A 17,977-nucleotide genomic window follows, 5' to 3' on the forward strand; every position below is an offset into this window, starting at 1 on the left:
GTTGGTGCCAGCATCCTGGGCCAGAATATTTTGATTCCCTTCATTTTTGGCACTGCAGCTTCCATGATCCCAAGGGGCATTTTACAGTAGCTCTGCTGAGCAGTCTAGGTTGTGGGTAAGCAAGTGTGAGGCTCCTTATTTAAACAACTTACTACAAGGCACAAACTCACTGGGTAACTACATGACAGCCAAGTAAATAAAAGAACATGAAAGAAAGGTTACTGGCTAGTTAACTTAAAATACTTGGACATGTGATCCAGCCTGGGCTGTGGGGAGACTGGCTCCTGAATGCATAATGCATCACCAGGTTGCACCTGCAAGCAGAAAGCAACATTTCTCCCCCACTTTTGTTATCTGCCTTCCTTGATTGAACCCTCCTTGATTGCCACACAAAGGAACAGCTCTTTTTCTCTTCAGACCTGATCTCAGGTGAGCTCATAGGGCATTAGTCAGTCTTGGTACTAGGTTTTGTGGCTCAGGCTCACCAGATCCTAATTAAAAGGTGTTAACACATCACAGAGATGTTTCCCTTTGGGTTGTAAACACCCTCTCTATCCGGTGAAGTATATTAGTTCCCAGTCTTTGAGTTTCTGAGTCCTTCCAACTGCCTCTTATCTCATACCTAAAAAGCCCTTTATAGCCTAGCCCTAGGGCCATGAGTGATTTCTCACTGGCTTGGCGGGCGCCTCTTACAACGTGGGTGCTTCCGATTACTGTCGCAGCAACAGGATGCTGGTTTTTTGGAATTCCAGTTGCCATGATGGGATTTGAAAGTAGCCCCACAGCAAGAGGCACCGCAGAGTGACTGGTGGGGAATCGATGGCTTGTGTCAATGTAAGGAGAAGCGTGGGGGCAGAGCTAATGCCAGTGAGGAATTCTGCTTTGCTCTGCTATGGCTGCCTCAGTCATCTGAACAAAACCATCTCAAGGTTCTTCTTCTTACACATTCTCTGTGGCAGATACCATCTTTTGGAATGGTCTACCTAAGGGTTGGAATGCTCCCAGAGTACCATCATTTTAACAAATGTGCAAAAGAGAACATTTTAGGATGACATTTTGAACAATGTTTATTGTATTCCCCATTTCATGCTTTCTCTAGGGGGCACATGCCCACACCATAGCCACTATTTTTAGGAAAGGTGTCTGAAGAATCGAATTGAGGTGATAAGAGATGACTTGTAGGCAAACTGAAAATAATAACTCTGCAGATCCAAAGGACATAAATCTAAGGGTTCATAGAATAATAAATCATACAGGGCTTTTTTTGTAGCAGGAACTCCTTTGTGTATTAGGCCACCCACCCCTGATGTATCCACTCCTCCAAGAGCTTACAGGGCTCTTCGTACAGGGCCTACTGTAAGCTCCAGGAGGATTGGCTACATCAGGAGTGTCTGGCCTAATATGAGTGCCTGCTACAAAAAAAGCCCTGGAATCATAGAGTTGGAAGGGACCTCCAGGGTCATCTAGTCCACCTCCCTACATAATGCAGGGAATTCACAAATACCTCCCTCTAAGTTCACAGGATCAGCATTGGTTGTTAACTCAAATATAGGACTGGCACATGGGAGTCGGTGGGGTAGGTGGCTGCTTGGGGTGCTACCCTGCCAGGGGGTGCCATCAGGTGCCCCCTTACTCCCCCTTGCCCACTCAGAACACTCTTTGAAGGCAGGCTCAGAGGAGCACTGCACAGTGCACTACGCTCTTCAGAGGCTTCCAAGGAATAATAATAATATTTTATTTATATCCCGTCCTCCCCGCCACAGGAAGCCTCCAAAGAGTGCACTGTTTTAGCTGTGCCCAGCGGCTTTCAGGTTGAAAGCAGCCGAGTGGTGCCTTTGGAAGGCCGCTTTCAAACCAAAAGCCGCTGGGCACTGCTAAAACAATGCGTGGTGCACTGTGCAGCACTCCTCTGATCCTGCCTTCAATGCAGGCTTGGAGGAGTGCTCTGTGCTTCCTTGGAAGCTTCCAAAGAGCATAGTGCAGTGTGCAGGGGGAAACAGCAGTGCAGCAACACTCTTGTGTGCCGCCCATTGCTCTCTCATCCCCCACTCACCACCCTGTATGATGACATCACTTCCAGTGCTGCGCACGCAATGAACTCCATAAAGGGAGTTTGCGGGGGCAGGGGGGCGGGGCGGCACAGGGGTCTGCCTCGAGTGTCAGAACCCTTAGCACTGGCCCTGCCCAAATGTGAAACTGTTGATCTACAAAGTATATGTTACTTGTTGCCAAAATTGGCACCCATGATAGATGACTGGAAAACAGCTGACTTCACCCCAGTTTCTGAAAAGGGGTCCAGACAGGATGTAGAATATTACAGGCCAGTTACTTTATCATCTGTTCAAGCTAAACCCCAGAGTCCTGCAGAATCTTGTGCAATTGTGCAGGGCCTGTAAAGCAGAGATGTTCCACCAGGCTTTCAAGTAAGGACAGTGGTGGTTGCTGAGCTGGCACCTCATTCCTCCGCTCCTCTGAGCTCCCCCACTCCTCAATGCAATGGAACAGAAGAAATTTAATAGAGTGCCATGGCGGGGGGGGGGGGGGAGGGTTGTAAGATGTTTTAGCTGGAATGTTTTCATTGTTATAAAGTTATGTATTTTTGCTACTATTGATGTACTTTGCCCAGAGCCCAGCTTTAGCTGGAATGGGATGATTAATTAAGTTCATTAGATGATGATGATAAATATGTAGAAACTGTTATTAAAGAAAGGATTATTAAGCATCTCAAGGGAAAAGTGTGGTGAGGGGAAATCAGCATGGCTTCTTGAAAAGGGATGTCCTGCCTTACCAATCTCTTGAAATTTTTTGAGCAGATTAACAATCATGTGGAGCAGGTTAACAAGCATGTACACATCATATATGTGGGCTTTGGTTCTTCAAGCCAAGCTGTCATGGCATAAGTAGGATCCTCTTATGGATTAAAAGTTGGCTAAATGGCAGGAAGCAGGGAGTAGGAAGAAATGGAAGATCCTCTATAAAGAGCAAAGTGAGCAACAGAATTCCACAAGGATCAGTACTGGGAATGGGGCTATTTCATTTGCTCATGCATGATTTGGAATTGGGGATGAGCAGTGTAGTAGAAGAGTTTGCAGATGATACCAAATTATTCAACATGGTGAAAACCAAGGTGGGTTATGAAGAAGTACAGAGATAAATTGGATAATGGGGCAACAACATGGCAAATGAGATTTCAGTGTGGATAAGTTTAAAGTGATGCATATTGGAACAGAAAATATAAGTTTTAAATATATACTGATGCACTCTGAACAGGCTGATACTGCAAGACATCTTGGGTATGTAGTGAAAAGCTCAATGAAAATATCAACCCAGTATGTCACTGTTGGAATTTGCAAATTAAATTTCTTCCATCATCAAAGAGTTAACCTGTTTATGTATGCTGATCCTTAGTTAATTCACAATGAATGAGCTCGTCTTGCACATATTTCCCATCTGAGAAAGGGAGGTTTCATTCATAACAAAGTGACCTTCAGCCTGGCTGTTGGTTGATTTATAGTTTGGTGATGGTACCTGAGGTCTTGCATGTTTCTTAAGAACATAAGAGAAGCCATGTTGGATCAGGCAAATGGCCCCTCCAGTCCAACACTCTGTGTCACACAGTGGCCAAAAAATGTGTGTGTGTGTGTGTGTGTGTGTGTGTGTGTGTATATATATATATATATATATATATAATATACACACTGTGGCTAATAGCCACTGATGGACCTCTGCTCCATATTTTTATCCAATCCCCTCTTGAAGCTGGCTATGCTTGTAGCCGCCACCACCTCCTGTGGCAATGAATTCCACATGTTAATCACCCTTTGGGTGAAGAAGTACTTCCTTTTATCTGTTTTTTTTGGGGGAGGGTCTCTTCTTCCTCCCTTTGCTCTAAGATCAGAAGTGAGATGAGTTCCAGGAGTAACCAGTAACTTGATATGATGTAGCTAGTCAATTAGACTGTTTATTGTTTTCATCTTGTCATATAACCCTTGCTAACTTCTTAGGCTTAGGACAGACAAAATGAGTAATGAGTAACTGTGCCTTAGTAATTAAAATGAATAATTAAACTGTGACATTCACTACCAGTGGAGACAGTGATGGCCACAAGTACCTGTGAGTGTGTTAAGTGCCATCAAGTCACTTCTGATTTATGGCACCCCTATGAATTAATGTCCTAGAACAGGGGTGGCCAATGGTAGCTCTCCAGATGTTTTTTTACCTACAACTCCCATCAGCCCCAGCCAGCATGGCCAATGGCTGGGGCTGATGGGAATTGTAGGCAAAAAACATCTGGAGAGCTACTGTTGGCCATCTAGAAAATGTACTATTCTTAACAGCCTTGTTCAGGCCTTGCAAACTGAGGGTCGTGGCTTCTTTGATGGAGTCAATCCCTCTCATGTTGGGTCTTCCTTTTTTCCTGCTGCCTTTAACTTTTCCTAACATTATTGTCTTTTCCAGTGTCTCTTGTCTTCTTCTGATGTGACTGAAGTATAATAGCCTTAGTTTAGTCATTTCAGCTTCTTGGGAGAGTTCAGGCTTGATTTGGTCTAGGAACCACATATTTGTCTTTTGGGTTGTCCATGGTATCTGTAAAACTTTCCTGCAACACCACATTTAAAAGGAAACGTCTTTCTTCCTGTCAGTTTTCTTCATTGTCCTACTTTCACACCTATACATAGTAATGGGGAATACTATGGTATCTAATAGCTTGATCTTGGTTGCCAGAAACACATCCTTACTCTTAGTAACCTTTTCTACCTCCTTCCTGGCTGCCCTTCCCAGTTTCAATCTCCTGATTTCTTGGATGGAGTCTCCCTTTTGGTTGATGATGGAGCCAAGGAATAGAAACTCTTGAACAATTTCAATTTCTTCATTCTCTGCCTTAAAGTTTTGTAATTCTTCAGTAGTCATTACTTTGTCTTCTTGATGTTCTGCTGTAATCCTGCTTTGGCACTTTCTGCTTTAACCTTCATTAGAAGTCATTTCAAGTTAGTAATGTGGTGTCAAATGCATATCCCAAATTGTGAAAGGTTCTTCCACCATTTTCCAGTCCACCTTCATCTAAATCTAATCCAGCTTTCTTTATGATATGTTCTTCGTACAGATTGAAGAGATAGGGAGGTAAAATGGATCTTTGTATGACACCTTTGCCAACTGGAAGTCATTCTGTTTCTCCATATTCTGTTCTAATGGGGGTCTATTGTCCAGAGTACAGGTTGCACAACAAAATAGTCAGATGCTGTGGCACACCCATTTCCTTTAAAGCCAACCATAGCCTTTCAGGATCCACACTGTCAAAAGCTTTACTGTAATTTATGAAACACAAGCTGATTTTCTTCTGAAATTCACTTGTAAGCTCCAGTATCCAATGTAAATTTGCAATATAATCTTTAGTTCTCTTCTGTTTCTGAATCCATTTTATACATCTGGCACTTCATATATGGTAACGGTCTTTGCTGTAAAATTTTGAGCATCACTTTACTTGTGTGAGAATTTCTCTCGGCTTGACTTCACGAACGAAGATTTAAGAAGGGTGCAGTAGTCCACGTCTGCTGCAGGCTCGCTGGTGGCTGACAAGACCAATGCGGGACAGGCAGATCCGGCCACAGTGGCTGCAGGGAAAAGTCTGATTTGGGGTTGGTGCTGTAGCAGTGCGATTCTTCCTCAATCTCCTTTTGTCCTCAAGACCAGCTATGCGTGCGTTCTCAAAGGAAGAGACAGCCTGGTGGATGGTGTGCCTCCATGCTTTGCGATCTGAGGCTAGGTCAGACCACTGGTGATGGTTGATGCGACAGGTGCCAAGGGATTTCTTCAAGGAGTCCTTGTACCTCTTCTTTGGTGCCCCTCTATTTCGATGGCCGGTGGAAAGTTCGCCATACAGAGCAATCTTGGGAAGGCGGTGGTTTTCCATCCTAGAAATATGCCCTGCCCAGCGCAGCTGCGTCTTCAACAGCAGTGCTTCGATGCTTGTAACCTCTGCCCTCTTGAGGACTTCAGTGTTGGTCACAAAGTCACTCCAGTGGATGTTGAGGATGGTGCGAAGGCAGCGCTGATGAAAGCGCTCAAGGAGTCGCAGGTGATGACGGTATAAAACCCACGATTCAGAGCCGTAGATGAGGGTTGTCAACACAACCGCTTTGTAAACATTGATCTTTGTGCCTTTTTTCAGATGCTTGTTGCTCCATACTCTTTTGTGCAGTTGGCCAAATGCACGGTTTGCCTTTGCCAGCCTGTTGTCGATCTCCTTGTCAATCTTGGCATCTGAGGAGATGATGCACCCCAGGTAGCTGAACTGCTGGACTGTCTTCAGTACTGATTCACCCACAGTGATGCAGGGAGGGTGATAATCTTCCTGGGGTGCAGGCTGGTGGAGAACTTCTGTCTTCTTCAGACTAACTTCTAGGCTGAATAGCTTGGCAGCCTCTGCAAAGCAGGACGTCATATGCTGCAGAGCTGATACCGAGTGGGAGACGAGTGCAGCATCATCAGCAAACAGTAGCTCTCGGATGAGTTTTTCCATTGTCTTGGAGTGAGCCTTTAGTCGCCTCAGGTTGAACAGGCTGCCATCAGTGCGATAGCGGATGTAGACACCATCGTCATCATCTAGATCTACTGCGGCTCTTTGAAGCATCATGCTAAAGAAGATCGTAAAGAGAGTTGGCGCGAGAACGCAGCCTTGCTTTACACCTGTGCCTATTGGGAAGGGCTCCGAGAGGTCGTTGCAGTGTCTGACTTGGCCTCGCTGGTCTTCATGTAGCTGGATGATCATGCTGAGGAATCTCGGGGGACATCCTAAACGTTCCAAGATTTGCCACAGGCCTTTCTTGCTAACAGTATTGAAAGCTTTGGTAAGGTTTGTGAGAATTTAATGCAACAGTATTTGTCAGAAGTAAGTAATTCAACATCATACAATTTTCAACGCATTTCCATGTTCATAATTCTACCATTAGACATTGTACACAAAGTGATGAGTTTTTTTCCCCTTTTCCTTCAACATAATTTTCACTTAGTTCTCTAATCTGCCTAAACTAGCAGGCCAAGCGGTCCCCTTATTACTTTATGCCGATGATACTACCATCCTCTCTTGCATAAGTGTGGGCCTGCAAAGGTATCTGAATGCCTTCTATGACTACTGTAATTGTAATTCACTCTCTATAAATTATGCCAAATCTAAAGTAGTTGTCTTTTCAAATTGCTGGCGCCCACAGAGATGGTTTATTGGCAACTCAACAATTGAGCAAACAATTTTTTTTAAATACTTGGGGATCACTTTTAATCACAAATTAAGCTGGGTTTCACATCGTAACAACACTGTCAACTTGACTAAATGTTTGGTTGCTCAAATTAAACAGGTTTTTTTTTGCAAGGGGCAACCAATTAGTTTCAGCAGCAATTAAGGTGTTCAAAGCTAAAACGCTAGCCCAAATTCTCTGTGGTATCCCTATATGGATCTCAGCATTTACCAGAAAAGTGGAGGGCATTCAAACCTCGTTCTTTAGACACATTCTTGGTATGCCAAAATGTGTGTTCTACTTTTCTCTCTGCTCTGAAGTGGGTCAGTCTTTGGTGGAGACAAAAGCCTGGATTGCAGTGTTTAAATTCTGGCTCAAAATTCACTTTAGAACAGATCCTAACAGCCTTCTTGATTGTATGAAAAGAGACCCATTTATTTCCTCCTGGTCAGCAGTTCTTATGTCCAACCTTAACCAGTTGGGGATAGAGGTTGATGATTTTTTTTACTTCTGATGAGTCATATATCTTCAGATGTATTAAACAGATGTATTAAACTACGTCCAACAGACTCTTATATTTGCTCCCCGGCTTACTTAGGTTTTTATGCTTTCTGCAGCAAAATGCCCCATTGTCTATCGGACTTAACCGTTCCAAGTCATTGCAGGGCATTTATGTTGGCTAGACTAAATGCGTTTCCCTCCAAAGTTTTACAAGGGAGATATCATCGAGTCCCTTTAGGCGACAGACTCTGTTCCTGTGGAGCGAATATTCCCGACTCAATTCAGCATATATTGCTTGATTGTTCCTTTTATCATAATCTCCGTAAAGGTTTATTTTGTAAGCTTTATTTCTCCCCAGATTTGTCTATTCTGCCACCCTGTTATTATTTATTGAATGATACTGAGGGGGAGGTAGGGTTGCCAAGTCCAATTCAAGAAATATCTGGGGACTTTGGGGGTGGAGCCAGGAGACTTTGGGGGTGGAGCCAGGAGACACTGGGTGCGGAGCCAGGAGCAAGGGTGTGACAAGCACAATTGAACTCCAAGGGAGTTCTGGCCATCACATTTAAAGGGACAGCCCACATTTTAGAATGCCTTCCTTCCATAGAAAATAATGAAGGATAGGGGCACCTTCTTTTGGGGTTCATAGAATTGGACCCCCTGGTCCAATATTTTTGAAACTTGGGAGGTATTTTGGGGAGAGGCACTAGATGCTATACTGAAAATTTGGCGCATCTACCTCAAAAAACAGGCCCCCCAGAGCCCCTGACACCCGCGGATCAATTCCCCATCATTCCCTATGGGACTCGTTCCTGGAGGTGCATAATGGCTATGGGGGTGGAGCTTCCCCCGCTGGCCAGCTGGCTGGGGGAGGGGGGAAGCCTGTAAAACCAGGGGATCCCCCGCTGGGACCTGGGGATTGGGAAGCCTAGGGGGAGGTTAGCGAGGCTGTGGCAAAATTTTTGGCTGACATCCTTAAATTTAAATCTGACCGTGTATGAATGCATCTGTAAGCTCGGTTTCATGTTGATTTTATCTCCAATGTTTAAATTTTTATATTCTATGTATTTTTATTTGCAATTGTTATGCCATTAAAAGTTTGGTATGGTAACTTAGTCCTATATTGATTAATATTAGTATTGCAATAATTGCACCTATGGGCAGCATTTATGCTTGACCACTGCTGAAGGCTAGTAGGCCAAAATGTCTGTTTTAGGTTCGCATAAGGTCCTAATTGTGCATATTGTACAATTTGAAATTCTTATTGAGACTATATTTGGACCTGTAACAGTTTTAAAACTAATTTGTAATAAATACATGCATTTTTGTATAATTTGTAATATTTGTGTTGTATATTTATTGACTTTAACATTGGGTCCTCCAGGAGGTGGCAACCCAAAGGAGTGAGTGAGCAGAACAGGGTCTCCATGTCAAGCAGGCCTGTTCCATCATAGACCCCCTAATTTGTATCCGTTTAACCTTTCATGTTCTTAAAGTAGTACTGAAACTGTCAGTTAAGAACTTAGGGGTTTTACTGTTGTGAGATGATCACAATAGATGGATATATGTGTGCTCACTTGCTGTTGGTGCAAACCGTGGTTCCCCATCTGGATTCCCTCAGTCTGACCAAACTGGCCCATGTTTCTGTAATTTCAAGTCTGGGTTATTGCAGTGGACTCTGAGTAGGGATGCCCTTAAACTTATTTGGAAGCTTCATTTTATACAAAATATGACTGCTTGCTTATTAGTGCAAACCAGGGCCATAGCCAGAAAATTTTTGGTGGGGGGAGACCCAGGGGAAATTTTTTTTGGTGGAAGGCACCCCCCCGCTCTGGCGGCCCCCACTCTCACTGCTTTGACGGCCCCCAATCTCCCCACTGCTCTGTCAGCCCCCTCCCTCCGCTGTGGCCCTCCCCCTCCCACCCACCCACCTGGTAAAGTGCTGGCTCCTGGGGCTCTTTCAAGGAGGCTCCCGCCCTCCTCTGTGATACCTCCCACTCCCTCTCTCCCATCTGGTAAAGTGCCGGATCTTGGGGGTCTCCAAATAGGCCCCCCTCTCCTGGCTGCTGACCAGTGGGAAAAGCGGCACTGAGGCTGGCAGCTTCTCTGCTTCTCAGCGCTGCTTTTTCCACTGGCCGGCAGGCGGGGGCCCCTCTTTGAAAGAGCCTGAGAGCCGGCACTTTACCAGGTGTGAGGGGAGGGAGGGAGGGGGAGGCGCCGCAGAGGAGGGTGGGGGTCGACAGAATGGTGGGGAGATTGGGGCCGCCAAAGCAGTGGTGGCAGAGAGAGTGGGGGCGTGAGAGCAGCGGAGTGAGGGGGAGAGCAATGGAGGGGCCATATAGCTGGAAGGGGGGTTTGGGTGGAGGGTCCTAACCCCCCGGTCCCCCTGTGGCTACGGGCCTTGTGCAAACCCAGAAGTGGGGACATATTTAGTGCCAGTTTGCATGCAAGTCCAATTTATGATGTTGGTATTGACTTTTGAAGGTTTATATAACTTACGACCTGCCTACTTGAAGGATCACCTCTCCTAAATACCTATATGACCTTGTGCAACATCTTAGGTCCTCTTCTCCTATTGAAGCTCTCGATCAGAGCCATTTTTCCAACTATCCCCCAGACTCTTGGTTTTTTATGGCAATGGCTCCTTGCTCTTTGCAACAATTTGGTGGGGAGAAAAGATGAGGAGGGCCCTGCTTTGTCTTAGTTTCGCAGGCAGTTTAAGACTTTCCACATATGCCTTTGACAGGTGCAAAACTTGGTGGTAGATTACGGCTGTGGTAGATACAGGGGCTAACTGCTGATGTTCCGATTTTTATTATCCTTATTACGATGTCTTGTTGCTACTGTAGTTTATTTGTAAGCTGTGTTAAATTAATATTTAAGGGGAGAAAGGCACCATGCAATGTTTTATTATGTAAAAATCAGCCCCATAATAATTGCTTCTATTTGATTTCAGAAGGTTTCTTTGCAAGAGTTCCTGAGGAAGGTAATTGACTACCAAACACACCAATGAGAGCCAGCATGATGTAGTGTTTAGGAGTCTAATCTGGAGAACTGGGTTTGATTCCCCACTACTCCACATGAAGTCAGTTGGGTGACCTTGGTTCAGTCACAGCTCTCAGAGCTCTATCAGTCGCCCAAAATAAATTCAGCCTGCTAAAAAAAAAAGATAGAGTTAGAACTTAAGGCTGCCAGACAATCTTCATATCTCCTGGCTGTACCACACACAATGCTGTATGATAAGTACGTAATTAACCAATAACTCTTGGCTTATAGGTCTTCTACACTTTCCTTTTATTCAGGGATCATTTTGTAAAAAAATAGGTGGTGGTGCTCATCCAGGGATTGTTATGCAGCTGCACCTACTATTCAATGGACAAGGTGGGAAGGAGGAGGTGGAACTCTCAGAAAGGTTCAGCAGCTGTGCTCCTGTGAGCTCCTGCTGAATCGGAGGCCTGCTTTTATGCACTCCTCTCATGTTTGCAGTACAGAGATTAGTTAAGAACATGGGCTGTTCAGTTGGCAGGATACATTTGCACATTAATAACACCATGGACAGCCATTCCCCAATAATGTCAAAATCTGATATTTTCCTAGCAGGAATCATTCAGCTTTTGGCTACTAGCCTAATTTGCTTCTTGGATACTATGCTAACTTAGGATCAAGATGTTAGCAAAGTTTTGTCCTTGGTGAGCAATTTTCTTTGAAATGAGACTTCCCTTCATATGCTAGCACATAACACAGCATACAAAAGATTATCCAATTTAGATTCCTTACAGTATTAAAAAGTCTTAAGAGAGATCGTGAGTGCTTCTGAAAGATGTTCATTTATTTTTGATAAAAACATAAAACAAATTATAGAATCATTGAGTTGGAAGGAACCTCCAGGATCATCTAGTCCAACCCCCTGCACAATGCTGGAAACTCACAAATACCTCTCCCTAAATTTACAGGATCTTCATAGCTGTCAAATGGCCATCTAGCCTCTGTTTAAAAACCTCCAAGGAAGGAGAGCCCACCACCTCCTGAGGAAGCCTGTTCCATTGAGGAACTGCTCTAACTGTCAGGAAGTTCTTCCTAATATTGAGCCGTAAACTCTTTTGATTTTATTTCAACCCCTTGGTTCTGGTATTGCCCTTCTGGGGCAACAGAAAACAATTCCGTACCATCCTCTATATAACAGCCCTTCAAGTACTTGAAGAGGGTGATCATATTACCTCTCAGCTGCCTCCTTTCCATGCTAAACATGCCCACCTCCTTCAACCTTTCTTCATAGGCCATGGTTTCCAGACCCCTCACCATCTTCGCTGCCGTCCTCTGGACCTGCTCCAGCTTGTCTATATCCTTCTTAAAATGTGGTGCCCAAAACTGAACACAATACTCCAGGTGAGGTCTTACCAGAGCAGAGTAAAGCGATACCATCACTTCACGTGATCTGGACACTATACTTCTGTTGATACAGCCCAAAATTGCATTTGCCTTTTTAGCCACCACATCACACTGTTGACTCATGTTCAGTCCACTAAGACCCCGAGATCCTTTTCAGACAAGTCTCCCCATCCTATAACCATGCATTGGATTTTTCCTACCTAAGTACAGAACTTTACATTTCTCCCTGTTAAAATTCTTTTTATTGGTTTTAGCTCAGTTTTCCAGCCTGTCAGGGTCATCCTGTATCCCGTTTCTGTTTTCTACTGTATTTGCAACCCCTCCCAATTTAGTATTATCTGCATATTTAATAAGCATTCCCTCTATTCCTTCATCCAAATCATTTATAAAGATGTTAAACAAAACTTTTATGAAGATGTTGAACAAAATGATATCCAGATTAAACGAATAGCAAGTAATTATTTTGGAATCCAGAATTCCTGACATTGTTTTGTAAACATGCTTTGCTGGGTGTCAAAAGTGCTGTTTCACCCGTCAATGCAAACTTGATTTACAGGTCACTTAAGGAGCAATTCTTATTAGATCTACATAGAAGTACAGCCTATTTTATTTAATGAGGCTTACCCCCAGGAAATTGTTCTTAGTCTTGCATTCTTATTGTGTCAAAAAAGGATGGGCTGTTCTTTCACAGGGAACTTGAAGGAGGAAGTGCTAACATATTTGTGTGTAGAAAAAAGCAAGAGTTCAGCAGCACCTTAAAGTCTAACAAAATTTGTGATAGGGTATGAGGGTATCTGAAGAAATGAGCAGTGGCTCACGAAAACTGCTTCCTTGCCTCAAATCTTGTTAATCCTTAACGTGCTGCAGGAATCTTGCTCTTTTCTACTGCTACAGAGAGACTAACATGACTTTGTTGTTCAGTTGCACAGTCGAGTCCAACTCTTTGTGACCCCATGGACAAAGTTACGGCAGGCCCTCCTGTCTTCTACCATCCTCCAAAGTCTGCTCAAATTCATGTTAGTTACATCAGTAACGCTGTCCAGCCATCTCATCTTTTGCCATCCCCTTCTTCTTTTGCCTTATACCTTTTCCAGCATCCAGGGAGTGCTCCCTTCTCATTTGGTGGCCAAAGTATTTGAACTTCAGCATCTGACCTTCCATGGAACAGTCTGGGTTGATTTCCCTTAGGACTAACTGATTGGATCTTCTTGCAGTCCAAGGGACTCAAGATTCTTCTCCAGCACCACAGCTCTAAAGCATCTATTCTTCTGCGCTCGGCCTTCCTTATGGTCCAACTCTCACAGCCATACATTACTACTGGGAATACCATCGCTTTGACTATACGGACTTTTGTTGGCAGGGTGATGTCTCTACCCATCTTTATATTTGTGAGTGTGTGTGATGAGCATTGTCCCACAGTACTGGTTGGATGGTGCCAGCAGGGTTACCTTGGCAGATTGTTTCAATGTGCAGCAATCAGTGCAAGAATCAGACATGTCCTTTTGTAGCTTGAGGGAGTCAGGTCATACTGAATAGTCAGAGTGTCTGAACATGGAAAACTTCCAAAGAATTCCATGGTTGTTGTGGTGCACCAAAAAAGAACTGTCCTGAGATACCTTAAGAACTAACTTAAAAACCTGGTGTTTGGGGGGCAACAATGGGACGGTTGCTGGAGTTTTGGCCCTGCTGATGAACTTCCTTTTGGCACATGGGTTTTGGCCACTGTGTGACACAGAGTGTTGGATTGGTTGGGACACTGGCCTGATCCAAAAAGGCTTCTCTTGTGCTCTTATGTTCAGTTTAAAGCACCCTGACAAGGCAGCACTAAACTAGTTTACACATCCAAGAAGAAATGTATCAGAAGGCAACCTTCACAAACGATTTCTTTAGAACAGGACGTGCCATCCCAGACCCAGTAAAGTAAAACATACCCTTTGCATGTGCATAAGTCTCCACAAGTTGACAAGCCTCTTCTTCTATTTGGCTCTGCACACCCTTCTTCCCCATTCCCAGCTTCCGCATGGTAACTATCCCGAACTTCCTCTGCTGCTTCCAGGTGTGACCATTAGAGAATACGATACCTGAGGCCATCAAAAACCAACAAGACATCATACCTTGTAGAAATTCATCTTAACAATGATTTAAGTTGCCTAGAAAACATTAACCTTTATGTCGTTCATCTCTAAGCATTCAAGAGTTACCTGTGTGTTGTGTAAGGATTGCGATTCTGATGAAAATCAGTCGTTGTCTTATTAAGTGGGTTGTGGCGTGTGTTTCATGAACACTGGGAGAAAATCTCAGAATTCTGTCAGTTGAGAAAACAGCTGAGAAGTGGCAATGTGACTCTCCAGCTTTAGAAAGCCCTTCGAGAGAGGTCAGAACACCAACTCTTGTGACTCTTTTCCCTAGAGGAGTGGGACACTTCTCACTTCATCCCTGGGGTACAGCAAGAAGTCTCGGGGGAGGGGGCAGAGCCCTGGTATTTGGGTTTGAGGGCAGGCATTTGGGCTGTCTCTCAACTTTCAGCTGACAACCTGTCTTTTGGCCATACAACATCACTTGTGTGTACATTCTACACTCATGATCTGTACTGTCCTTTATAGTGTGAATCCTGAAAACATACAACCAGCTAGACAACTCCCTATTGTCATAGCCAGTGTCCTTTTCTTTAAACACTTCTACTGTTCTTGCCTTTCCTTTGTTTAACCCCCTACTACGTGGTATATTTGAGCTGATGATGGCAGGGATAGAAACGGTGTGTGCAGAAGAGGAAGGTGGCAGGAACCATGGTGTGCAGGAGCATGTTTACTTTCACCATCCTTTTCTGCACATCCCCTTTCTAACCCTGGCAACTCTTGAGTGATGTGAAAGACTAGAGATCCAGTCAGAGTGTACAATACTGAGCTTGATAAATCAATGATTTGACCTAGTAAATAGCAGCTTCACATGCTGTCGTGATCCTAAGCCTTGTGAGACCTACAAGCTCCAGGAAAGCCTGTGTTAGAGTAGCCACAGGACCTACATTTCCCTGGATCCCTTCTGTCCCTCTGATTGGGTAGGCAGAGGTTTAGGAGGGAAATCTTGCCCAGTGAAGAACAGAGTGGTGGGACCTGGGAGGAAAGAATAAAAAGCCTAGCTAAAGACAGGGAAGTGTTCTCTCTAGAAAGGCTGAGTGGAGAAGGCTGCAGTCATGAGTGTTCCCTCATCCAAAGAGCGTTGAGTCAGTTGGAAATAGAGAAAGGGAATGGGGCAATTAAATAATAACAATAACAACAACAACAACAGCCTTTTATGTTTCTTTATACCACATTTACTGTAGCTGCAGTACTGCAGTCAGAGCCCTCTGCTCATGACCTGAGTTCGATCCCAGAGAAAGCTGGTTCAGGTAGCCAACTCCAGGTTGACTCAGCCTTCCATCCTTCTGAGGTCAGTCAAATGAGTACTCAGCTTGCTGGGGGGGGGAGTGTAGATGACTGGGCAAACCACCCCATAAAAAGTCTTGCGCAGGGGACTACTTTTACCTTTTATGTTCACTATGGCAATAGAAAGTTTACAAACCCACTCATTTACTCTTGAGTATTAAACATATTGTTTTTATACTGCCTGGGTCTACATGTCTCTTTGGTCACAGATAAAAGGTGTTTGCTGAGAAGGAAGACAGGGGTTGGGTGGATGCTCTGGGCTCTCCCAGACAGACCCTTACCAGAGTGGTGGCAGCCAGTAGAAGGCCTTCCTTTGTCCCTTGCTTATGACACATACATTCACTTAGCAGCTGTTTCTACCTTTCAGGCCTGCAGCAATTTTTCCTCCTGATAGTGCTTCTCAAAACCCACCAGTTTTCCCATGGACCATCTTTGGATCACTACAGTCTAAAGTTTCATTTTTAAAATTCAGATTCAAAATCTCACTGGGCAGAATGATTCCATCCCTGTGAAGAAGGTGCACAGTTTACAGACAGTCCAATCCATTGCTGCAGCTCTTTTTGAACCCTATAAATCTGTTCCACAGGGTTTCAGGATCCACACAGAAGAACATGAGAAGAACACTGCTGGATCGGCCCACTGATCCATGTAGCCCAGCTCACTGGTTCACACAGTGGCAACCAGTTGCCCTGGGGGGAGGAGGGTAAACAAGCAGAGCACAGAGGTTGAAGCTGTCCCCTGCTACTGTCTCCAGGCACTGGGATTCAGAGGCTTGCTGCCTCTGTAGATATTGACTCCCTTCATTCACCATGGCTAGTAGTCATTGATTAACTTCACGATGCCCCAACTCTAGTATTTAACAACTGTGAGGGTCAACAGGCTGGAGGTAGGAGGGAGAAGGAGGTTCATAAATGACCTGGAAATAGGAATGAGTAGTGTTCTAGCCAAGTTGGCAGATGACACAAAGTTATTCAGGATGATGAAAACCAAGGCTGACTGTGAAGAGCTCCAGGCTGAGTGGGTGACAATGTGGCAAACGAAACTCAGTTTTGGTAAGTGCAAGGTAATGCACTTTGGGAGAAAAAAAATTCCCAACTTCCAAGTATAGGCAAATCAGGTCTGAGCTTGCTGAGACTGAGGGCAAAAAAAATCTAGGAGTCATAGATTAAAATGTGGAATTCCCTGCCAGAGGATGTAATGATGGCCACAGGAATAGACTGCTTTAAAAGGAAATTAGATTCATGGAGGATAGGTCTATCAATGACTTCTAGCCATAGTGACTAAAGGGACCTCCACATTCAGAGGCAATAAACCTCTGAACCCCAGCACCAGGAGGCAACATCATGGGAAGTCCTCAGCCTCTGTGCCATATTGTTGTCCCTGCAGAGGAACTGGCTGGCTGTTTTGTGAGAGAGAATACTGGACTAGATGGACCACTGGTCTCATCCAGCAGAGCTCTTATATGAAAATGGCTCCTCCCCTCAGCAGAGCTGCACGTGTGGAACAGAAAGGAGTATGCTTTTTAGCTCCTTGTCCCTCCTCACTTGTGCCATCCCTGTCCCATGTGGCTATTTCTCTGCATAGGTCTCATGACCTCCGAACTGATCTCACAGGGGTCAAAAAATCCTAGTTCGATGCAGGGGAATGCAATAGAACTATATCTTCTACATACTGAGTGATGGGATACGACCTGCTGCTACATTGAGAAATCTCCAACTGGCTGAAACTTTCATGGTTGTCTTTTTTTTTTTTAAACCCTTCTCTTTAACATTTCTTCATTATTTCTCTGGAATGAAAACAATATGTATTTAATGGGAACTTACCCTTTTCTTGTGCTACAGCTTGATAGAACGGAGTGACCGGTCTCCCAGAGAATATTTCTGAATTCTCAATTAGCCCTTCTTTCACGGCTTGAAATCCAGACAGTATTACCAGAGGCATAAATCCTCCCCATATAGTAAAAATGTTTCCATATTCCTTTGCTATCTGCAGTTTGGGTAGAAACAGATAAATGTTACTCTCTTTTTTTGTTCAAATTCCGGTGGGTAACCATGTTGGTTTGAAGCAGCTCACCCTCTGGTTATATGTGTAGTCTGGCAACTTTCATTTCTATGTCTCTGAAGACTTATATGTGTGCACAGGAAAGCTTATACTTCAAATCAAAGTCATTTTGTTTGGCACAATGGTCCAGCTCTGGCCTGAAGGCCTTATTCTGCTCTGCCCTTCAAGCTTTATCTAACACTTGGAGAGGCTTCTCTCTCTCTGGTAACCCTCAGCCACCATCTGACCTTTGTAGGAATTGCCTGCTGGGAGGGTCAGGACTCCCAGCTTCCCTTCCAAGTTCTGAGGCCTTGCCTTTGTGTGTCCCACCACCCTGCGCCTGGTCAGCATGGGCATAGTTCACGGCCTTATGCACCCCTGGAGGAATAGCTG

The 17,977-nt window shown here is 44.4% G+C and overlaps 1 protein-coding gene across 1 annotated transcript in view; it reads right to left on the reverse strand.

The window, feature by feature from the left end:
* The window catches only part of LOC132574450 (cytochrome P450 2J2-like), a 32,961-nt gene extending 15,431 nt beyond the window's left edge, over positions 1–17,530 (reverse strand). Inside the window, exons 1-2 of the mRNA XM_060242805.1 lie at positions 17,368–17,530; positions 14,054–14,203 (exon numbers count right to left, since the gene is read on the reverse strand). Coding sequence (XP_060098788.1) covers positions 14,054–14,203; positions 17,368–17,485 — 268 coding nt within the window. The 5' untranslated portion in view covers positions 17,486–17,530. The remainder of the gene's footprint in view (positions 1–14,053; positions 14,204–17,367) is intronic.
* Between the last annotated feature and the right edge of the window lie 447 nt (positions 17,531–17,977).

This window comes from Heteronotia binoei, chromosome 6, assembly GCF_032191835.1.
Source record: "Heteronotia binoei isolate CCM8104 ecotype False Entrance Well chromosome 6, APGP_CSIRO_Hbin_v1, whole genome shotgun sequence".
NCBI lineage: Eukaryota > Metazoa > Chordata > Lepidosauria > Squamata > Gekkonidae > Heteronotia > Heteronotia binoei.